General features: G+C 43.5%; 1 protein-coding gene across 2 annotated transcripts in view; it reads right to left on the reverse strand.

The window, feature by feature from the left end:
- The window catches only part of ZNF423 (zinc finger protein 423), a 308,380-nt gene that overhangs the window by 207,158 nt on the left and 75,700 nt on the right, over positions 1-25,522 (reverse strand). For both annotated transcript variants that reach the window (XM_035120989.3, XM_035120988.3), the window contains exon 3: positions 6,662-6,862. In XM_035120989.3, coding sequence (XP_034976880.1) covers positions 6,662-6,862 — 201 coding nt within the window. The remainder of the gene's footprint in view (positions 1-6,661; positions 6,863-25,522) is intronic.

The raw sequence follows: 25,522 nt of genomic DNA on the forward strand, positions 1-25,522 counted from the left end.
ACTTGTATATGTAAATAAACTATCTAAAGCAACGAGGTTGCCTTCAAACTATGTTTTGCATGGATACAATTACAAGCTGAGAAAAGCAGAAAGGGAGACAAAGTATCTAGGAAAAGGAGTGTGGTGGTTTTTGGAAAAACTTGAGATTTTGATAATACAATAGTACCTCCGGTTGTTGTTGTTGTTGTTTAGTCCTTTAGTCGTGTCCGACTCTTCGTGACCCCATGGACCATAGCATGCCAGGCACTCCTGTCTTGCACTGCCTCCCGCAATTTGGTCAAACTCATGTTCGTAGCTTCGAGAACACTGCCCAACCATCTTGTCCTCTGTCGTCCCCTTCTCCTCGGGTTACGAACTTAATTCATTCCAGAGGTCCGTTCTTAACCCAAAACCGTTCTTAACCTGAGGCACGCTTTCGCTAATGGGGCCTCCCACTGCCGCAGTGTGATTTCCGTTCTCATCCTGGGGCAAAGTTCTCAACCCGAGGTACTACTTCCGGGTTAGTGAAGTTTGTAACCAGAAGTGTTTGTAACCCGAAGCATTTGTAACCTGCTGTACCACTGTATATGCCCGGGCGTTTTAGTCTGGGGTAGGTATTTTCATTTGGGGTAGAAATTCCTACAGCTACTCTCACAGTTGCCCAGGCTTTCCCTGACCCATAAGATTCAACCCTACTTTATGTGTTTGAATCCTCCTCTTTTCAGTTTTTTTCTATGGGTTTTTAACTTTGCTGTTTTGTTTTGGGCTGAGCTTTTGTTCTTGGTTTTTTCCTTGTAAGACTAGGTGCCACTTAGGACATTTTTGAAACATTAAGCTTTAAAAAACATAAATTTTACTTTATTTTTAAGATCCAGGGAGCTGACCCAGAAGAGGGGGCCAGCGATTTACAGGGATTGGCGGCGCCGGGGGAGGAAGAAGAATGGTCAGAGCCATCAGAAATGGAGATGGGTACACAGGACATGTCGGAAGGAGAGACTGTTCAAGCGAGGGACAGGTCAATCAAATCCCCACTATCTTCCGCCCTGCTGTCTCCTAGAACCAGGAGGGGCTTGGAGAGGAAATAGCAGTGCCGACTTCCATTTAGGCGAAGCCTTAGGTTGCGCTCGCACACCCCATCAGATGAGGGTTGCATAAAAGTGGGAGAGAGGCGAGGTCCCACTGTTGCTGTAACTGCTCAGCAAGGCACAGACCTAGGGACAACCACCTAGGTGTGTGTGTGTTTGTGTGTGTGTGTGTGTGTGTGTGTGTGTCCAGAGCACCTTGGGCATTGTTGTAAGTGTGTGCTTTTGCCAATAAATAATTAACTATCACACGTGTGCCTTCCTTGACTGAGCGTACCCAGGACACATAATACAAGCATTACACAATAATATAACAGTAACCTGGAGGAAATGCAGAGGAAGTGATTGCATTTGAGCTAAACAATTAATTCTCCCTTCCTGATCCCCTATTTAAGCTATGAATGTGCAGCAAATGAACAACATAAATATGTACGGCCATGTGGACTAGTAAAACTTCTTATGGGCTAATCACTTTTATGAACTTAATTGCTTGGGTGCTCCAGCATAACCTCTATGTACCACAATCACATATTAACATTATGCATCATAAGGCTAAGAGTTTTACAGTAAGACCTGAAAAAACTAGATTGGTTGTGTGGGCCCCATTTCTGAACAGAACCAAAGTTTCCAACAGAGGTTTAGCCCTGAGTGAAGGAGAGTCACAAGGAGCTCAAAAGGGTTAGGCTAAAATGGCTGCCAACTTCATGCCAGGGCAAAGCAACTGATTTCAACACATATTTTAACGTTCTTGCACTATAATGAATTTCTAAGGGATTCCACTGAAATAGATGGTGTATCCTATTCTTTGGGAGCTTTTGCCTACGTTCCTGCACAGCTCCCAAGCTGCAGGGTCTTCTAAACTTCTGCATCCCTGAGGAAGTCATTAGTTATATTATATCAGCTGCAAATGCAACATTATCAGCCCAAATAAATACCAGTATTGATCTGAAGCCATGCAAGACGCTTAACAGCATCAAATAGAAATATGGAAAGCTAACTCAACTACTACGCATTATTTACTCAACTCTGTCAAACAAGAACCTGCAAATAAGACAGATAGTGTCAGAAATTCAGATACAGTAGTACCTCGGGTTACGAACACGATCCGTTCCGGGTCGCAGTTCGTAACCCGAAAAGGTCGCAAACCGTGCGCCATTTTTGCGCATGCGCAAACCGTGGTTTTCGCGCTTTGCGCATGCGCAAACCGTGCACGCCGCTTCTGCGCATGTGCGGAACACACACGCGACGAAAGCACTTCCGGGTTTGCGGAGTTCATAACCCGAACTGTTCGCAACCCGAGCGGTTCGTAACCCGAGGTACGACTGTATATGACTTTTATTCAAGTTTCTTGATCTCCCAGTACCAAAGCTCTTGCTCCCTTTTTGCTGTGAAGACTTGGAACTGGTTCACACGTTGGCTTGAAATCCCCATGATGCGGTGGGGAAAGTATGGACATGTGCCGTTCTCCACATAAGGAGCATGAAACATGAGCACACAGGGGGCCATAACCATTCATGCCAAAGTTACGCAATTGAGCACCTCCTTTTGGGGGGGCGGGGTATGAGCCCCTGTGGCCCAACACATGGGGCCACTTGTGTAACATGTCACCACTTTTATCACATATTATCTTGTTGCCTCTGGAGTCGATTTATATTTCAGTATCCTGCTTTATCACAAACTTGATTCTTTTTTTTTTAAATTATATTTTATTGATTTTATACAAAACAAAAACAAAAAACGAAAAATACAACATTACATATTTACCACTGGCTTCCACCCACCCTCCCTGGGCCCTCTTCTCCCACCAGAGGGACCCCCGAAAGGCAGGCAGCCGGCAGTGTTTCCTTTTATGGCTGGGTTTCTCCCCCACCCCTCCCTCCCCCCCTAGAATCCCCCCCTGCCACCGGGAGACTCCAAGAGAGGGAACGAAGAGGAGGGCATCCGTCCAGCCAATTTCCAAACAGAAAAAAGACAAACAAAAGAAAGAAGAAGAAAAAAGGAAAAATGAAAGAAAAATGACTTCCCCAACCTCCCCCCTATCCCGATTTCCATTTTCAATTCTTATTTAACAGTATTCTTATTCTTATGATTCTTCAAATCAGCTTACAAGCCACAAAAATGTAGAGTAATAGATATCAACCACAAGACATACACCAGTGATGAGAGGACTGGAAACTAAAAAACAAAAACATAGCCGCAAATGAAACAGATCAACACGGTGTCTAATACTCTAACTGTGTAAGGGTATGCCTGGGCAAATAAAATTCAAATGCCTGGGCAAATAAAACTGGATTGAACAAGAGCCTAACAATGGTTGTAGCTGGTAAAATGTTACCTATGGAGGGCACATGAAAGGCAGAGCACCATCATGGACAAGGTCTGTTACATAGGAAGATAGGGAACTGCCTTATAAAAGTAAGACTGTCATTCTAGCCCAGTACTGTCCGCTTTGACTGGCAGCAGCTCTCTAGGGTTTCTGGAACGAGTTTTTCCAATCACTTGCTATCTGAACCTTACAAATGGTGATGCAGAGATCGAACCTTAGACCTTCAGTGTGTAAAACAGATGAGCCATATTTGAGCCATAGAAATTTCCCCCTTCTCTGGGCACTCTCGTCTAACCTCAGGAGGAGGAGGAGCTCAGAGAAGGGCTTCCCAAATGATCCCTAAGAAGAGGCAGGTTCATTTTGTGTGAAGTAACCAAGATCAAGTGCTACCTTTGGTTAGAGAGAAGATTTTGTATCTGTGCACTGTTTTTCGATTTCAGGTACTCTGCTGCTGATTTTCTCCCCCCTTATTTTTGATGCTGTTTTAATGGATTTTGTTTAAATACATATTTTTCTATTTATAGAAATCTCTGCCATCATTACGGAGGAACTGATATTATAACAAGAGTGGGGAGTTGTAGTTGTTGGGTTTTGTTGACTTTCGATTATGTAACAAAGCTGTAAAATGAGTGTGTGTGTGTGTGTGTGTGTTTGTAAAGGTGGGTGGGGCCATCTTCAATACACTCTCTCACACACACATTCATTTAGTTATCTTTATTTTTTATTTAAAAAAACCTTTAAAAAGCTCATGGGATTACCAACAAAAAACATAGATGGAGATAGCATCTTTGCAGGGCACATTGTCTACCATTCAAAATCTAGCAGTAAGTGGGGAATAGTTCTGAGTTCCAGTATCTTGCAAAGACTCGCAATCTTAAAATTGCCACTAATTAAGACACACAACTTGTCAACCCATTTTCCAATCCATGCACAAGAAGTTAAGACTGTACCTGGGTTTTGAGAGTTGCCGTTGTTTTTTTCTGTAGAGCTTGCTCTACCCAGACATAACACATGCATAGGCAAGTGAGGCAGAGTGCTAAAACATTTATGTGTTCTTTTCCTTAATGTGTACAAAGTATTCCTGCAGCAGCTGGTGCACCTCTGCTTGCATCTCCAGAAGGCAAGATGCTTCCCAGCACTATGAACCCAACCATCACCTAATCAAGGGTGAGTGCGCCAGCAGCTACACGCCTCCCATCATGAACAAGGACTACTTTACAGCTCCCGAAAGAAACTGCCTATTGTCAAACACATTTACAAAACGGAGAGGGGCATGTTGGAATAAACAGACACACAGTCACAGCATACATACAAACAGAGAGAGGGGGGGGGGAGAGGCCAGCCAGATTCTGTAGGTGAAGGGGAGGAATACTTCCAGGCTTTACACAGCATATTCGCTTCAAAAATTTCTATTTGGCACCTCCTTTTACAAATACTTACCCTGAAATGACAATCCTTTTGATGGATTTTCAAGCTTATTCTTTTAGCACCACCCCCTGGTGGTGGCTTGTTCCAACTAACCTTAGTGAAGATTAACCACCATTTAGGGTTTGGATGCCACACTAAACTGTGGTTAAACAAAAACAGAAGCTTCTAATCTTCTCACAGCTGAAAATATTTTTCATAAAGTACTGCGAACCAATTCCTGTCAGTGAATTTGCTCTTCCTTCATGGAAGGCCTGCTGAAATAAAAATGCTTTCCGTGTGCACCATAAAGTACAGATTGTTGGCGCTGGTCTGCAAGCGTCTCTGCACTAAAGGCTCTACTTTAAACAGTCGCAGAGTGACCCTCCAGCGCATGCAGCACCACACAGATAACCCTAGTGATCAGGCAGGGATATGAGAAATAATGCAATGTCCTGGTCGATAAGTTCTTTAAGGCATTGTATACTTACTAGCCACAAAACCTTAAACCTGGCTAAGTTGCATCTCAGCAGACAGTGCAGTTCCCTCAGCATCAGCCACAAGCCATATACTTCTGGAACAAGTATAAGGGCAGGCCTGCATAGAGTGCATTGCAATAATTCAGTCCCGAGGCTAACAATGCATCGACCAGCCTAGCCAAGCTATCCCTATGCAAGAACAGCTGTAGCTGACATACCAGCAGAAACAGGTAGAAAGCCACCAAGGCCACTTGGGTCCCCAGGACTATTCGGAAACTATTCTTTCCGAAAGAGCACAACCAACTCCAGAGCAAGTAACTGATCTATATCCTCAACCACTCTTCCACAGGACATTCAGAATTCAGTTTACTAGCCCTCAGCCAGCAAATCACTGTGCCCTGACACTGTTACACACAGGGCCCCAGAGTGCTGTCCAGAAACTCTGCACTCAGGTGATTCAGGACTGCTGGTGACAATGGTAAGACTATGGAGCCATGTCAACATTTGCAAGTCAATTGTCTCCCCTTCTGAGAGGGAAGTAGGAAGCTACCTCATACTAAGTCAGACCATTGGTCCACCTAGCTCAACACTGTCTATACTCGCTGGCAGCAGCTCTCCAGGATTTCAGATGGGGGCTCCACCTGGAGATGCTGGGGATTGAGCCTCGGACCTTCTGAGATGCTCTACCACTAAGCTATGACCCTTTCCAGGTATTCCAGGTTGCAACAGATTCAAAAGGGCTGATATCTGAAGTACAATAAGTCCCAAGGGCCCTCACGTTAAAGGTCTCGCAAGCATAAGTTTGCTGACAACCTCTCCACAACTTCTGTGAATCTTATTTTAAATTCCTAGATGGCTACCCCAAAGTTTCCAGGCTCCTGGGAACTAAATGCCCAGCATTCTTTTCCATTCTTTTCTCAAGGCCTGACCACCTATTCCCAACAACGCCTTGCTTCAGAAATAATTGCACTCACTTGAGTGGCTCAAAACACTCTGGATCTATCCCCAGCGTTTTGGACACTTAAAATAATTCCACTGAATTAACGCAGAATTGTGGGAAGGGAGTGAGGAGGTGAGGGAGTTTCACAGGCAAACTGTCTGGAAGTTTTATTGCTTATATAAAAAAGATAAAACAACACTAAGGGTTTTTCCCCCTTTAATAATCTAATATAATTACTGTCAGAATTGCAACTGGAAAAGCAAAGTTGCTTTTTTATTTTAATTTTATTAAGAAGAAGTGAACAAAGACTACCCAAGGCACCACAATAAAATTACATTAACTGTAAAATTACATTATTAATTCTTTAATCTCACTTGAGGCCTCAAGCTGTTGCTATGTCCAATTACCCAGCTAACCACCTGTCAGAATTGTAAAGCTAGTTTAACATTACCTCCAGGACAGTTGTGTGCCCTGTGTTCGGTCAGGTCTGCCAGCGAATCGAAGTCCTGCTGACAGTTATCGCAGGTGTAAATTGACTCGTCCTCCATGTCTTCATCTTCCTCATTTCTCTCTTCCTGGCTTGTAATGCTGTTCCTCTCTTCCAAAGCCCGGCTGTCCCTCGTATCATTCTCCAGTTCCCCTCCAAGACCTCCTGCCAGCAAGAACAGACGCTGCGGTAAGTTGGGATTGCATGGAAGTTTCAAAAAACGGAACAACTCGATTATGTTAGCAAGTCATATAACGGCACTTTCATTATGATCCCTCTCACACTTTCAGTTTATTGAAAATACAGTAATTACATCATCATCATCGCTATTACCACCAGTACTACTGCTACTACTCACCCCTTCACCCTTAGGTCCCAGGGCGGTTTGCAATATTAAAACACAATGTTTTTTTTAAAAAAGTGTAGAACAGTTTACAATCAAAAAAATAAGGTGGGTCCTAAAAATATGCACCTCAAGTGTCAAAAGCTGGGGCTGGGAGCTGTATAGTGAATGTGCTAAATATACCTCTGTGGGAGGGAGTTCCACAACGTGGGAGCTGCCACAGGGAATGCCGTCTCCCAGGCCACCCCACTTCAAGCCTATGAGGGCAGAGGAACTACGAAGAGGGCACCTGAGACAGTCTATACAGTAGTGGGGGTGGATTACATTGACGGGGTGTGTATATCTAAATGGCCTCTAAGTAGCACACCATAATGATGCCTTTAGTAGCTACCGTGTTTCCCCTTTTTTAAGACACCGTCTTATAACTTTTTTTCCTCAAAAAAACACACGGTGGCTTATTTTCAGGGGGTGTCTTTTTTTTAAAAAAAGTGCTGGTACAACTGGGTCCCACTGGCTCAGGACACTCGGCGCTCTCTTCCGCGCACATTTAAACACCACACTCTAGCCAACTGAGCTCTCCAGGTTTTACTGTCAACCAGGCTGGCAGCAGCTCTCCAGGATTTCAAACTTGGGGGTACCTGGGGGTTAAACCTGGGATTCTTCTGCATACAGAGCACAGGGTGCTCTGCCACTCTGTTATGGTCTTTTCCATTTTCTGCCTCTTCTATTTTTTCCCTTTCCCCTCCTCCCATCCTGAGTCAAGGGCTCTCCTTCCTTGGAGGCTTTTAAGCAGAGGCTGGATGGCCACCTGCCTCGGAGAAAGATGTGCACACAGGGGGGGGGGACTTTGTGAGGGAGGCTGTGACCCATCCCACTCTGAGACGCTTGTGAGGGAAGCGCGAGGGGGACGAGGCTTGGGCCATGCCCCTGGCGCGCGCAACCCCGACTGACAGACCAACTGAGGGAAGGGAGGGATGAAAGGGGAGGAGGGGGAGGGGAGCAGCTTTGGCCCTCAGTGAGGAGGCCGGGGCGGCTGAATGACGAGCCGAAGCGGAACCTTTTCTCTGTCGGGGGGGAGGAGACGCGCGCGCGTGAACACACGGAGAGGCGCACGCGCGCGAACACACGGAGAGGCGCACGCGCGCGAACACACGGAGAGGCGCACGCGCGCGAACACACACACACACACCCCGAGAGAGAGAGGCGCGCGCGCGCACACACACACCGACACACCGAGAGAGAGAGAGAGAGACGCATGGGGGAGAGAAAGAGACGCACGCACACACACACACACACACACACAGAGACGGACGCACAGGGAGAGAAAGAAAGAGACGCGCGCACACACAGAGAGAGTGCGGCTGCAGCGCTGACAAAGCACGAAGCAGCGCTGCACTTAGGGGACTATGGCCAGGGAGGGGGGCTGCGGGGTCGAGGCAACGTGTGAAAGGGAGGGATGGCGAGGAAGAAGTGGGGAGTGAACTGATCGGGGCTTTAACATGCCCGCACGCGCAAAGGGGAGGCTCGGAATGTGGAGATCGGTTCTGGCTGCTTCTCTTACAGTGCGTAAGCAACGAGCCTCTCTCTCTTTCCTCCTGCCGCTCGTGCCCTGGGTGCTCCGTGCGGTGCTGCTTCACGCTTTGTCAGCGCTGCAGCCGCCACTGCTTCCGGGCACCGACCCGACCCCGCAGGCTTCCTCCTCCTGCCGCGGCCAGCATTGCAGGAGCTGGGTCCTGCTGGCTGGTGCTCCGTGCGGCACTGCTGCACGCTTTATCGGCACTGCAGCAGCCACCGCTGCTTCCGGGCACTGACCCGACCCGGCAGGCTTCCTCCTCCTGTCACGGCCGGCATGCTGGGTCCTGCTAGCTGGTGCGGAAGTATGGCTTATTTTCGGGGTATGTCTAATAGCTCTCAAATGGTTAAAAACCCTGCCATGGCTTACTTTCTGACTACGTATTAAAAAAGGGGAAACACGGTATTTTGATTTTTATTCCTTCCTCGCTTTTTTTCTAATAGAACACATGCTTTACTTCCTTATTTCATCCCTTAACAGAAAATAATGCTGATTGTCAGTGATATTATTCCAACCATTATTATTTCTACAATATACTGAAAACTGACGAGGTGTAATTACTGCCTACTAATAAGGCTAACATGCCATTTTTCAACTCTTTAATTCCCCTCCACCAGCCAGAAAATAATGACCACTCAAATACTAAACAGTAAAATGAAGAGAGAAATCAAAGTATATTTGAAGGCACTTTTCTGAAACAGCCAAAGCTACCTTACTAAACAGGACAAAGAAAAGCCACACTGCTGAATACCTGCAGGCTGATTAAGATGAAAAGGGGAAATGTCCACCTAAAAGATCTCCCCATGGTGCTGCAGCCTTATGGCGCAGCTGTGAATCTGAAATCCCCATCACTATCGCTAAAACCCTGTCTGTAGGAACGTAGGAAGCTGCATTAAACTGAATCAGACCACTGGTCCATTGAGCTCAACATTGCCTATACAGTGGTACCCCTGGATACATACCTGATCCATTCCGGGGTGCCGTTCGCACCCCGAAAAGTACGTATCCAGAGCGGCGCTTTTGCGCATGCGCAAAGCGCACAGAAAGCTTCTGTGCATGCACGCGTGGCGGAAGCCGGAAGTAAACACTTCCGGGTCCGCTGAGTACTTAACCTGAAAATATGCAACCCAAAGCTAACGCAACCCGAGGTATGACTGTACTGACTGGTAGCAGCTCTCCAGGGTTTAAGGTAAGGGTCTTTCCCAGCCCTACCTGGTGATGCCAAAGATTGAATCTGGTGGGACCTTCTGCATGCAAACTGGTTGTTCCACCATTGAGCTATGGTCCTTCCCGAAACTAAATGGATTATCCATTTGGTTCCTCCATGCAGAAGAACCTAATGGATAATAAAATCAACTGCAGAAAGGCAGTGCTGGGCCCAGGCCCAGAGTCCAGCCATCTATCCATATAGCTAGAAGCATCAATCTGTAAATTCAACCTAGCTTCTGTATAGCCCAGCTTTTAAACCAGGAACAGGTAGCCTTGGGTGAAATTTCATATTGCACTTGGCCTAATTCATGTGGGTAGCACAGGCAGAGGAAAAACAGGAGTGGCAGAAACAGTAAGAAAAGGGGTAGCCCCATTTACCTTTGCCTCAACCCACCCCACAATTCTGGTCCCAGACCTGTCTACCACGAGTAACGTAAGAGTTGCCTGCTGGATCAGGTCAATTGCATATCTAGTCCAGCACCCTGATCTCAAAATGGCCAAAAAGATGCCTGTGGGAAACCAGTGAGCAGGACCTGAGCACAAGAGCCCTCCCTTTGTTTCCATCAACTGATATTTGGAAGCATTGCTGCCTCCAACTGCAGAGGGAGAACATAGTCATCATGGCTGGTGGCCACTGATAGTCCTCCCCTCCATGAATTTGTCTAATTCTCTTTTAAAGTCATCCAGGTTGGTGGCAACAAGATCTTATTTGCAAGATCTTATTTGCAAGATCTTATTTGATTGGTATCTCACCCCTGGTTTTTAGAAAACATTGATGACTTCAAAACAAGGATGTTCAACAGTTAAACTGCTCATATTTTTCTTAACCTTAAAAAAAAAATGCAGATCGGGAAGGCTTCGAAAAGCAGTAGAGGACCTGGGACCAACAAAAGCCTGTCACCTAATGATGCCATTATTCTCACCAGGCATTTGGGAGACAGTTTGGAAGTGTTACAGTCATACCTCTAGTTACGTATGCTTCAGGTTGCGTATGACACGGGATACGTATGCGCCAAACCTGGAAGTAACGGAACGGGTTCGGCGATTCGCGGATGCGCTGAATGACGTCACGCATGTGCACAGAAGTGCCAAATTGTGCGGGGAACATGCACAGATTTGCAGCTTCAGGGTAAGTACTGCTCTGGATGCGTACGGGGCTCCGGAACGCATCCCGTTCGTATCCAGAGGTACCACTGTATTTGTTTCCAGATCAAGGGGCCCCGAATACCTCAAAAGCCTAGAAGCTGGCTGTTCATGTACACGTAATAGACCCCACAAAACAAATCCTCGGCTCTCTAGAACGTCAACATGGGAAACCCTTAAACTGGTGCTAATGGTCGAGAGAATTATTTCCAATTTATAAATTAGGATTTTAGCACATTGCTTGCCATTTGTATAATCCCTTTAAGAAAACAACTCATGGATCAATGGCTCCCATCTCTGAGGCTGGAAAGACAATTAACATTGACCAACACTGATAAACTGGAACTCGGCCAAGAAATACAATTTATTTCACACACAAAACTGCTAACCCAGTGTTGCAACTATTGGTGGGGTTCCTTTTAACTCAAGCCACTGAAAACCAAAATTTCACAAATTCACTGCACTGAGCAAGCTAGCATCAATCTACTAATAGGGGACAAAAAAAACACACTGTATAGTGTTCTAGGGAGTAATCACAGTGGGTGACACCCTTTGGATAGAAATGGAAATATTAAAAATCAATGCATGAGCTTTCAGTGTATCATAAGATCTCTCAATGTTTAAATCAACACCACATTTTCAGATTCCGCAGTTGTTACACTATACCAGCACATTAGCCACAGAAACCTTCCATTAAAATATCTAGCTGTTGAGCTTTGCGCCGGTCACAGGATTTGGAAATAAATTCCATTTTTTCAAGTAACCACCTACATCTGAACTCGTGTTGATTCAAGCAAAGTGCCATTTTCACAGTCTTATGCTTGTTTTTTATGATCTCCTTTTTCACTTTTGTAAAAAAAATAAAAAGAAGACAGTAGTGGAAGAAAGCAAGCCGTAGACCTAGACGGCTCTGTAGTAGTACTATCTGTATTATAATAACAATAATAAGCCGCAGTTAAGTCCGCATTTTCCTCCAAGACTGCATTCCAATTATCACTTTCTATTTTGTCATATTTACTGGGTGCACCTTTTGAGAGTCCTCGCATTCCAAATGCAAATCACGGACATTAACGCCAATTCAATCTCTTTAAAACCTGTGTGTCCTGTAGAGCTGATAGTTAATAAATCAGGATGCCAACTCGCTGGTTTTATAAGGCTGAAACCTATAAAAAGAGTCCAAGTATATAAATTTAATTTAAAGAACTGCCATCCAAATCTGCCCCTGCCACTAATGGAAAACGTACGAGCAGCCGAATGTTGCTGAAGACCTGAAAAGAAGTTTGGGTGAAAATTCATCCAAGGGACCTATTTTTGTTATTCATTTCTAAAGCACTCGGAGTATTTTGCAATTCGTATTTAAGCACCCCTCTGAGATAGCTCGTTGATATTTTTTCATTTTAAAGTTAGGCTGCAAGCCTGCTCAAAATCTCCCACAACCACCACAGGGGGACCACTAGAAATGTTTGTGTGGTAGCAGACGCTCGAAACCGGGACTGTGAGATGTCAAAGACCCCTTCCCAATAGGCCTGGAGATCAAAAAGGTGTTAACAGGAAGACATTCAACACAATCAGGGCAGGGCCAGACAACTGGTTTAGACTTAGTGCCAGGCTACCTAAAAGGGGCATTCCTCTCTAAACTAGGGGTAGCAATCATGGTGATCTCAAGACACTGGAGGGCTACAATTCCCATCACCCCTGGCCACTGGCTCATTGGCTGAGGCTGATGGGAGTTGTAGACCACAACAGCTGAAGGGCCCTCACATTGGCCTCCCACTGCTTTATACAAACCAGTCTGCCCACTGTGGTTAGGAAGAAATGCCCCTTTTGTACATCCTGCCACCAGCAGAAGTACAGCATGTGTGTAAGGAAAAGGGCCTTCTTGGCTGTTGCACCCAGAATATGTATCTCCCTTCCCCAGGAAACGTAATATGCCCCCTATTTATTAAGGTTTGTCCATTCTCTGAACATTTCTTTAATTTTGGCAGGCCTTTGGTTTAGGTTATCAATTATTCTTTTGGTTTCACTATGTATAGAAATTAAGTCATTTTTTCTGATTTTCTGTTGCTTTTCTCTTTTTCAAGAGTAATTATACAGTATTTGTTTAAAATTATGACATTATATTGGGATGTGTCCTTTTATTTTGTTTTGTTACCTGCCTTGAGGGTTTGTATGTTTTGCTTATTCATTAGATTTACATGGCTGTCCATCAGTAAAGATTCCCTTAATAGCTTACAAATGAGACAATATTAAATCTATGTTGTACAATCACTAAAAACAATAATAAATAGTCAAAATAAAACTCTGCTCTTTCCTTATAACAGAGACTACATAGTCAGTTTACCATGTGGATTAAAATCATAATAAGTCACAAGGGGCCAAGGTTATTTTAAAATGGTGTCTAAAAGCTGAGTGAATAAAAAGACTGCAGACACTGGGAAGGCTGGGGTGCCACCACCAAAAGTGTCTCCTCTCTTGTGGCCACTTACAATAGAGCCTGTAAGTGGAGTGAGGTATGGTCAATTAAAATTAATGAACATAAGTTGGCTACATCCATTACTTTAACTGGATCGACTTCTGAATATCACTAATGTTGGATATAAACCTATTAGGAACATATGAAGCAGCCTTATACTAAATCAGACCAATGGGCCTATCTACCTTAGTAAAGTTTACACTGACTGGCAGCAGGTCTCTGGGATTCCAGATGGGTCTCTCCCAGCCCTAACCTAGAGGGTGCAATTGGGGATTGAACTCAGGACCTTCTTCATGAAAGGAGGTTCTGCCACTGGGCGATGGACTTTCCCCCAAATTACTAACATACAGCCCACCATAAACTATATATCCAAATAACAATTCATCATGCCACCTCTGAGGTCCAATCTGCAGCAGGGACATCTCTCTCACACATTGGATGTGCATGCAATGTTCCCATGCAGGAATTATTCCCATCTTGCACGAAATGGCTCTTAAGGCTTCTATGCATAAAATCCTTCTTTCCCCACTCTCTCCCTCTATAAAGGGAGGGGGGAAGGAACACAACTGTAATACGCAAACATGGGAGGGGGGGAATTATTTGGTCCAGCACGTAGTTAATGGTGTTGGCTTCCTAAGACTTACAACTTAATAAAATTGATCTCACTGCAGCACTGTAATGAAGAACAGTAGGATATGGCTACCCTTGAACCACGGAAAATTGTATATTGTTACCTCCTCCTGACCTCCTAGCGCTGCGACCATTCTAACTTCTCCAAGCTGTCATTTGTCTGATTTTGACGGCAGATGGAAGAGGAGAGCAAACACAGCGGAGGAAAGAAGGGCAGGGGTGGGCAGGTCTGCTTGGAAATATTAACACAAGCCAATGGCACAGGGAGCACCCAGGGCTATACATGTGGCATATACAACATATCAGTGAAGGATGGAAAATACAAACACGATTACTATGCAGAACCCTTTTAGGTGGCCTTCTGATAGCGGAACATGCAGGATAATGGTGCTATGGCAAACAAATCAGACCATAGGCAATAGCTCAGTGGTAGAGAAACTGCCTTGCACGCAGAAGGTTCCAGGTTCAATCCCCAACGGCATTTCCAGGTAAGGGTGGAAATATCTCCTGCCTTAAACCCTAGAGAGTCATTGCTAGCCTGTGTAGGCAATACACATTGACTGGCAGAAGCTCTTCAGCATTCCAGACATGGGTCATTCCCAGCCCCACCTGAAGATGCTGTGGAACCTGGGACTAGGTGGCTTCAATTTTCTCCGTGTGAGAGGGGGAAGACACAAAACTTTTCCTCACCTTTCCAGTCTTGCAATTAAGCTATGGTCCCGTATGCTAATTGCAAATTCAATTCTCTGAGCACTGATCCTTACATAACTATAACAGCCCCTAACTCAAGAGTACCCTGGACATAATTCAGTTGGTTACAGCGTGGTGCTGACAACACTAAGGTTGCAGGTTCAATACCCATATGGGACAGCTGCATATTCCTGAATTGCTGGGGGCTGGACTACGTGGGTCCCTTCCAACTCTACAATTCTATTATTCTACCTGGAAGGTAACAGAAATACGAAACCTCCTCGGGCTAAAAACCAAGTGTCCAATTTTGGAAAAGGATATTTGAAGAATTAAGCCACATTGCAAGATAAGATGTACCTGTACAATGTGACACTTTTTCAGGAAGAACAAGCAAATCTCCATGACAAATAACTACTGTAGTCACCTTCCTTTTCATAGCAGCACATCAGCTTATAGTGCCAAATTGGAAAAGTCTGGAACATTTACATATTCCTCTGTAGCAACAAAAAAAAATATGGACAACAGCGCTGACCAAAAAATAGACCAATAAAGTAAGAGCTCCATCAGGCAGATGCAATTCAGATTCTTTTCTTGAAATACCGGTATTTTACAAAATTTTCTATTACAAGTTCTGGTGTTTGGCATCTTCCGGAATCACAACTTCAGGTTCTCTTCCATCAGGGTGGGGTGTGGGGTGGAATGTTTAGTAGATTTTGTAACTAATTTGAAAATCAATAAAACATATTAAAACAAAAACAAAAATGTCCCTAGAACAGTCCAATGAGGATTAAGCATCCCCAGTGGCCAAGGCACACTGTCTGGCTGTGGGAAGCGGGACAGGGGCAGAAAAATTAGCAGGGAATGGAATCTCCTGGAAAGGGGCATGGTTGATTGGCAGGAACTCTGAGCAGCAGATCTCCACACTACTTGATTTTGTTGCTTGTCCCACTTGTACTACTTAGTTAACAAGTAAGTAGAATCCGTCATTGAATGCTGCTAATTTTTTCACGCTGATCAAACTGCGCATCATTTCATTTTCCATTATAGCCAGGATCTCCTACAGGAGTGCTCATATTAAGTTTTTTTTTTTTTCATCACAAGAAACATGTCATCTTTAATCAGCTTTTCTTTCCTCTACTCTCACTGCTTAAGAATTAGGAAGGAGATTTTCTTTGTGCCTTTACTGCACTTTTTTTTAGGTTCTTTATTAAAAACTTAAAATCAAACAGACATGTATAACATGCCAAGCACATTCCTCAATGACTCCTAAACCAACTTTTTCATTAGCTTTTAACATTTTCTTAGGGTCATTTTCCACAGAAAGGCAAATACACACAAAAGGAGCCCGCTTGCAATAACTCTTCATGCTCTCCCTAAACACTTATGCTACTAAAGTGTGAAATGTCTTCTAAACACAAAGACAGATCTCTGGGAAGTAATTACAAAAAAATGCATTCAGGGGCAATAATTCTATATTAACTGTCAGTAGTATACATCTTCTGAAAAGGCACTTGTTACAAAAGAATTATGTGTGGCAGAGGAAGGCACCAAAGGCAACAGAAAATTGCAAGGATGCATTAAACCTTAGACTCCAGTTCCCTCATCAAGGGTCAATTTATGCTTAAATCATTACCTTGACGTCAAACCTGAATCTGCCTAAAAGTCATTTAAGAGCTGTTAACGTGCAAATTCAATGAACTTGCATGGAGTAGACAAATATCTCTTTTAAAAAAATGGGGGGGGCACCTTCCACAAGTAGTTTATTAAATTCTGCATCTTTGTTGGTTTCAGTTACTGTTGGCTTCCAAAAATTTGGATCCTGTGGTTAAACAACCTAAAATTATCATTTGGGGCAAAGGGAGTTCATGCCGTGATTGGACATGCTATGTGACATGCACAACTTCGCTACTCCCACCCCAAAACTCAAAGTCCAAAAATGGGCATGCACAGTTGTATTGTTCCCTCTTCATCATCTAGCCCGGGTATGGGGAGCGTTTGGCCCCCTGGATGGTACTGAACTACAACTCCCATCATTCCTGACCATTGGTCATTTTTACTGGGGCTGATGGGAGTTTAAGCAACTTCTGGAGGGCCAAGGGTCCTACACACATCTAGCCCTCCTCTGCTGAGAGGGGGTGGGTCGGAATTCATATTTGTGGTGCTCGGTTCTGCTCAGGGGCCTGGCAGAGAAGATGGTTGGTGCCGCAATTTCTGCTGTTGCTGTCGCTTCATTTAACCCAACATTTATACACATGTCACTCTGCTTGGGAGCTTAGGTTTGTGGTCAGAAAGAAAACAAGAGGAACTACACCAGAATGATCCTTGTATGAAAAGTACAACTGTTTGATCCTGGCTTATTTTATCTAAATGCTCTTAAAACAAACCACCGCTCCATGCATCCATAAACTATCCCAAACTATGGTTTGCTGTAAAATGAAAGCAGAAATTCCCCCCTCTTACATACGGTAGGATAGAGGGGAGGAGGGAAAGACAGCACACAAATCTGAAGTCTGCCATGGCAATCATTCTGACCAGATGTGGGAAGCAGTGGGCACTCCAAATGTTATTGGATTTGGACTCCAACTCCAATCAGCCCCCAACAACATGTCCAGTAGTCATGGGCGGTGTGTGTTGGAGTTCAGCATCCACAGGGCCACAAGTTCCCTGTTCCTGGAGGATTAGATGATTGTTTGAACTGAGCTAGAGTACTATGTCCAAGAGTCACAACCTTTTCTTTAATGGTAACGGAACAGAGAGAGGCTAAACACCAAAAAGGGAAGCAGCTTAAGTAATTAAATAAAGTCTCACCAGAATTTTCATTAGTAACATTTTTATTTGCCTGGGTGCTCCCTGCTTCTCATATTTCTTCCAAGGATCCTTAATTGGGCTCTAGTATCTGATGGAAAGTTCCTCGAGTCCTATCATCCTCAAAGGGCACCCAGGAAAGGTGGGGGACCAGGATTGCTCATAATACCATTTTCCAGACAGAGCTAATAATGACTGTCTCCCACTAATGAAAAGTGGGGGGGGGAGTTGCTGCTGTAATTAAGCTCGAGAAGAGTTCAATTGGTGGGGGAAGAGAATTAAATTTATTTACATGCTGTTCTGCTGCTGATGAAGCACTAGCTATTTGGGAGGCCTCCTAATTAACCCTAATTTAGTTCCTGTACACGCTTTTTGTATTCTCATTCCCCACATACTTCCAGCAAGGCAAATGGAAATAATAATAATAATAATAATAGATAAGCCATTTTTAAAATAAAAAGTGGGCTTCTTTGCAAGGGACTTTTAAGGCCCAGAGTTAGGCCTTAAATTGTTAAATTTGCATTCTAGCCTTTTTTCAACGCTGACAATTAAGAAAAACCACACTTGAGAGTTTGATTCACCCCAGAAGCACAATATATAGCAATGCCTTGGGAGAGAGGAGATTACACACAGAAAATTCTTTTCTTTAACCTTCTTGCAGACATTTTCCTGCCAATGTTCTCTCTCTCCCCCTCCCCCACTATTTTTTCAGGGATGCAATGCCAGGAAGAACTGCTTCCCTGTGGACCATATCTTCAGAGAACTGCACTAGGAGGGCAGCGCAGACCAAGAGATCCCATGTCGAACACAACAAGGCTAATTTAAAAAAAAAAGAAGGGGAGGAGGAACACTACATTTCTTACATCTCACAATGTTCTGCTGTTTTGTCCCTCTGTAACCTTGGTCTGTTTGACAGGAATTATCACACTGAAAGTTACACTGCTTTTCCTTCTGCGTCTTAAGGCGTCTAAGAAAGAAAGAAAGAAAGAAAGAAAGAAAGAAAGAAAGAAAGAAAGAAAGAAAGAAAGAAAGAAAGAAGATTCCACCTAAACATTAGGAAGAACTTCCTGACAGTAAGAGCTGTTCGGCAGTGGAATTTGCTACCAAGGAGTGTGGTGGAGTCTCCTTCTTTGGAGGTCTTTAAGCAGAGGCTTAACAGGAACATGTCAAGAATGCTTTGATGGTGTTTCCTGCTTGGCAGGGGGTTGGACTGGACGGCCCTTGTGGTCTCTTCCAACTCTATGAGTCTATGAAATTTTCTCAACATTTAGTATTATTTTAAAAACTATTTTTTTATTAAAAACAATTCTCAGTGGATCACAGGTTGGGGATTATTATTATTATTATTATTATTATTAAACTAGAATGTATCTGTTTTAAAGCAGTCTTCACCAACCAAGTGCCCTCCAGCAGATGTTTCGGACCACAACTACTACAGTGGTGTTCATCAACCTTGGGTCCCCAGATGTTGCTGGACTACAACTCCCGTCATCCTTGATAACTGTCTAAGGTGGCTGGGGTTGATGGAAGATATAGTCCAACAACATCTGGAGACTGGACTCAAGGTTGAAGAACACTGAGCTGGAGGCTCTAAGGTATCTCTAAAGAGATTCTTCTTCCCAAGTCACTGTGCCAGCTGTTTATAGGCAGATTCAGTGTTCGAAATTCACTGGGGGCAGGCGTATTTTGCACCTGGCTATCAGCCACTCAAGTAAAGATGCCCAGCACCAGGATGGCACCTGATGTTTCCACCATCTGCAGGTGCACGAGCACTTCCGGAGTGTGCAACATGTACAACCAGTGTCTGTTTGACTGGCTGTGCAAGAAGCAGACAACAGTGAGCTTAAGTTCTTGTGAAGCTGAACTCAATGCACTGTCATATTCACTTATGAATTGTGAATGGTTGTTGCAACTGTTTCAGGACGTCAGGGTTAATGTGAAATGTCCTATACAGGTGTAGCAAGACAACAGATCCTGTTTGGCTTTGCTAGCTTCAGAGAGTTGCAAGCAAAGAACCAAGTACTTGCAGATAAAGTTACATTGTGCAAGGGAGTGCATTCGGAAAGAACTCATTCAGGTGTCCTACGTGCCAGGAAATGAAATTCCTGCAGATCCGTTGTCTAAAGTTGTTAATAGAGAGCAACTTCAGGTTTATGTACATCAGTTGCAGTTAGGTTGAAACACTGCACCACAGTTGGTTTATGTACAGCAGTTGCAGTTAGGTTGAAACACTGCACCAAAATGGCAACTAAGCATTCCATTTTGGCAACTGTAACACTGGTTTAAGAGCCTAGCTTATATAGCTGAGTTTCTAATACTGGGCAGGTTCCATTCATCCACAAAAGAGCATTCATCCTAGGCAACATCTCATTTATATATTTCTTTCCTCATTTCTACAAGAGCTGATACTTTTATTGTGTTCTGAAAACTGCTCCCCTTCTCCATCACTCATTTATCGTGACCATTCCCTAAAATGCTTTTCTTTCTTCAGACTCCTGAACATCAAATATCATAGCTTCCACCTCACTCATCTTTGGGCAAGAAGCACAATTTGTGGGGCCCTGCACAACACCCCCAGCTCCGACGGTTCTTCTCTTTTATGAACATAACTCTCTATGAAAGCAACTGTCCAAAAGGGTTGGATTTGGGGACATTCCCACCACATGTGGAGATATGTGCCTGTAGAAGTACAACCTCTCCAGCATTTTGGTAAGGTTCCTGGATGTATTAACACCAGTTTCCTTTATGTCAGATGCCATCAATAGATAAGTTTCAAAGTGAATTCCCTTCTTTTGGCTGAGATGGATTTAAAGGGAGGTTTGGGCCACATTGTAGTCCATTGGGTAGTTTATATCATAACCTATGTCAAGACGTTTGAAAACCAAGGTACCACTGTATAGAATTTTCTATATGGTGCCCTACATGACTCACTCATTTAATGACATCCTAAAAGGGGCCCGCATCCCAAAAACCTGGACTTCCTCCAAAATAGTCTCATCCCAAAACCATTCAAAGATAGCCTCAAAGTAGAATCATACTGCCAAACCTCACTGATAAATCAGGACTACAAAATACTCACATAAATCCTGACAAAACGCCTAAAAAGTCTTCCTACACAAACTAATAGCCCCAGATCAAGCTGGTTTCATCTCTGGTTGCAACATAACGGATTTCATCAAGAAGTTACTGAATCTGATCAATCATAGCAAAATAACTAAAAATCCACCGACAATTATGTCCCTAGATATACTCAAAGTCTTTGATTGCTTAGAGTGGAAATACCTTCCAGCAGTATTAACTAGCATGAATTTCAGTCCCTCCATACTACAAACCCTCAGACAAATTTACTCCCAAGCCTCAGCTAAATGCAGAATCAACAATATGGATTCCACCACCATCACAATCCAAAGAGGCATGAAACAAGGATGCCTGCTGTCTCCTTTCATCCTGGCAATGGAACCCTTAATGATTCGACCCCAGGCAGCCCCTAATATCAAGGGTGTGGGATTAAAAGGCAAAACATATAAACAAGGACTCTGCGGATGACCTGATGATCATGGCACCAGACCCCATTAAAACAGCAACCACTGTGACTGAAGAACTCAACCCTTTTGCAATGGTGCCAGGCCTTGAGGTGAACTTGAGGCAATGTGCTTCAACACTCCCTCTCATATCCAAAAAGAATTTACCAACATCACAAAGATAAAGCTCTGCCGTACCGAGTTTAGATACATAGGGGTACAAATAACCAGAAACCTTAACAAATTATACCTCCAAAATCACAAGCCTCTCTGGCAACAAATGAACAAAGACCTGAGAAGATGGAATAAATCTAGCTTTACTCTCTCAGATAGAATAGCCATGATTAAAATGATCGTCCTCCCCAAAATAACCTGCTTATTCCAAACCCTTCCAATCTGGATTCCGCCATTCCAACTCTGTAAATGTCAGGAAAAAAATTACAGTGATTCATTTTCTCATACAAAAAGTCAAGAATGAGCCCCAAATATTTGCACCTCCCCCACTCAGAAGGGGGAGCTGAGAAAACTCCCCTCAACACTGAATAGATTGACACTATCCATCCCTGGAAACAAAAAGTAGGTATGTTGTCACCAATCCCATACCCACTAATACCATTGGCTCATCACCCGTTATTCTATCATGCAGCTCAAACCTTTCACATAGAAACATGGCAAACCAAAGGCCTATACCATTTAGCAGACTTTTACATAAACAATGAACTCCTACAGGAAATACAGGATAAATTAGGGGACATTCAAGTACCCTGGCTAACACACCATCAACTACATGCTTTCCTAAATAATCCAACAGTAAAAGAAGCGACCACTAGGCCCTTGACCATCTTTGAAAGCCTTCTTTTGTCCGCAGATGGACATCCTAGGGGAATGACATCCACAATATACAAAATACTGCTCTTCTTTATACTTTTATTTAAAAAATCCTTGTGTTTGTTCTTTCCTTGTCGCTTAACAGCCAAATTACATTAGTGAGGCATAAGTATCAATAAACTGAAGGCTCTCACCCTCATCAGTCATAAATTGCTGGTGATACTTAAGCAAATGAAGGCAACAATTCATTTTAAGAGCACATCGTTCAGTAACATTCAGATTTAATGCCACTCTGGCTCAGTGTTTTGTTGCATTGCTGATGCATCTTATTTCTGAAAGAACTGCACTTAAAAACTAGAGATTTATGCAGACCTTCCCCTACCCACCAGTTCTAATTCCATCACAACAGACATATCACCAAAACAAAGGGATTTCCCTCCCCCTCCAAAACCTTCGCTTTTATTTGGCTCATGTGCCCTTGGAGGCATCTTAGGGAAGATCAGCTTTTAATTAACATTTTTGAACTTTAGTCCAGTACACATCCCTTTTAATCCCAAGCAGAGGAATTTTCTAGTTCAATTCTGTCCCGTAATGGTAAGACTCACCAAGGTTAACAATTTGGACTAAGGGCCCAAACACAGCTAGATTTTATTTTTTATAATAAAAAAAACTGACGGATTATTAGTTTGTTAAAAAGTTAAGTCTTTTTTATCATGTATCAGATTAATAAAATAATATATTTTATTAATCTGATACACTTCCGGGTCCACGACGGTCGCTCGCCGAAGCGGTCTCAAACAGAGGTAGACGTAAACCAAGGTTTGACTGTACAGTATTATCAGATACCATGCATTTTCACTGTATCATAAGGCCAAAAAACCTTCACCAGTTTTGCCACCACATTAACCAACTAAAGCTTTGGTTCTTTAGTTGGTGGAGAACAATTTTAAATCAGTAAACTAATGTTCAATTCCTAAGGGCATTTTGAATTTTGGAATTTAACCATATTGGAACAGGAAATGTTGACTTTCCTTCTACTAAACATGGAACATTGTCCTGCTATCCCTGCCCCCACTCTCTTAAGGAGATTGTGACATGCAAATTTGTTTAAGCTTGATTGACTAATCTGTTAGAATGAAGGCAAAAGATCAATCAACTAGGAAAACCTCACAATATCATTAGGCCTGACAACTAACAGTTCCTTCTATTAACAGTGGTTCAAGTGTGGCTGAATGCCATTGCTCATGTAGCAAACATGGTAACCTGCATGCACCAGGCTCAAGGAAACCCGAGATTTTGTAGATCTACAATAGAAAATTAAGGGGGGGCAGGGAGGCACAGTGGGGACCCAGAAGACCTCAATGAGCATGGCCCCAAAATGATGATGATTCAGGGTGAAAAAGAAAACTAGATGGAATGGCATGAAGCATCCTGGGAACATGCATAGCTGGCTCGCTGGCTAAGTGAACAGGAGCATTCTACACTGCAAAATTTTTGTTGCTGGTCCCACTTGTTAATATAGTTTATTAATCTATGAATGCAGAATACAAAACTGTGCATGCTGGGCTTGGTTTTCTTTTACAAACTTTGGGGGTTTTTTTAATTAAAAAAACACCTCTTTTCATAGGTTTCCCTAACATTCCTTTTGACTAAATTATCTACTACTGTACATCTGAATCTCAATTTCCCCTATTTTTAAAATCTCACCAAATGACTTTCGCAGTAACCATTGCAGAAAGCCAGCAGTAGCCAAGGTTAAGTTGGACGTTTAATACCCTGTTTCTCATATTTTAAGACATACCCATAAAATAAGCCATAGCAGGATTTTTAAGCATTCAAGGAATATAAGCCATACCCCGAAAATAAGACATACTGATAGGCGCAGCAGCAATGCCGGCCGCGGCAGGAGGAGGAGGAAAAAAATAAGACATCCCTTGAAAATAAGCCATAGTGTGTTTTTTTGAGGAAAAAATAAATATAAGACATGTCTTATAATATGAGAAACACGGTACAAATAGTTTTAGTGATCAAAAAGACTCACTCTGACATGACATGCATGTTGAAGATTCACCAATCTACTCCAATGCTGAGATCTATAGGTTCTATATGTTCACCAGGGATCACAAATTCACTTTATTTACTTAAAGCCTTTCTATGCCATAAAGACCGCTTACCATTTCTGCAGAGAAAAATTCTGTCGAAATGCCCAGACTATAGAACTCCCCAACCAGCATCCTGACTTGTGTCATATTGGAGATCTTTAACCCAGGATTGATCCTGATTAACTAATCAACCAACAATTGGGCTGGCTGGATGATTCAGGAAACATACCCAGTGCCTATCCCAAAGCCTACTGACAGCTGTAATCGATAAAGTTGTGGCAATTTCAATCCCAAGTCATTGTCATGTTGTTGTTATTGCTTCCTACGCCCCTGCCCCGGCAACCTTGGGCTCACTGCACCTGCGCCCACAAAAGAAATTTCTGTGGGTAATTTCCAATGTGTAATTGTTGCATGTAAAATCAACAAGGGTCTGTCTGGAAAACTACATTATGGCCTGGTTCTGAGGTAATGAGCAACCATGGTTTCCCGCAACATCAACAAGCATGAATGAACTTTGACTTTGCATACTTCCACCTCTCTACTCTTCCTTCTCGTTCACATATGCAAGGAAACAGGAAGCAAAATTTAAAACCAGTATTAAAACTGACACTGGTTTGTTCCTATTGACTAGAATTGCATTTTTCATAGCCATGTTGGCTGGAGCTGATGGGAGTTTTGAGCCGAACAACATCTGGAGGGCACCAGGATGTCCACTGCTGGTATAGACAGACTGGCGGCTGCTTTGCAAGTACCCAGAGATACCAGGGATTCAATGTGGGGTCTTCTGCATGAACAACATGTGCCCTATCTCTGAGCTACATCCCTTTCCCAAATCTGGTTCTTATTGACCGCTGAAAGACACTGCATTATCTGGGGGCGCAGGGTCAGTGGGCAGCTCCCTGTATTAAACCATCAAGAGATACACCAAGCTTCACTCAGATGCCCTGCCAGTTTAAAGATATTTTCTGAAACTCTGTTTTCAAGTGTTTTGTTGCTGGTTTCTGCCTGGTCCTGCTGGAAAATGACCTCAGCAATGGGAGATTATCCCAGTCCATTCAATCTTACTACCGGGAATGATTTCCTAATACTCAGCCGAAGGTTTCTTGTGCTTCAAGTTCATCCCGTTATTGCTAGTTATGCTCCCTCGGGCCTTCCTAGAACAACAGATCTAATTTGTATCCAAAAAAACACCTACGGTTTTCATCTGAACTCATCCCTTTTCTTGGCCACTTGTAAAGGGGGGGGGGGAGAAGAAAAACAATAAAGAAGGAACCAAAACTTGCAGAAAACCAGCTGCTGTCAGGAAAAGGGAACAGAGAAAGGGAGATGAGCCTTCCTCCTGTTACACTCGCAAGCTGTGGCGATAACCAACCTCACAGGGAGCAGCCATTCTGCAAGGAGAAGTGGGATGCAGGTTCTTTGAATGCAACCAGAATTAAAGAGGAAAATTTGTAAGACAAAAGACTCCCAAGATTTGGAAAAGCCTCTCGCTCCGAAAGAACAGGAAG

Source organism: Zootoca vivipara, chromosome 6, assembly GCF_965207765.1.
Source record: "Zootoca vivipara chromosome 6, rZooViv2.hap1.1, whole genome shotgun sequence".
NCBI classification, from domain to species: Eukaryota; Metazoa; Chordata; class Lepidosauria; order Squamata; family Lacertidae; genus Zootoca; species Zootoca vivipara.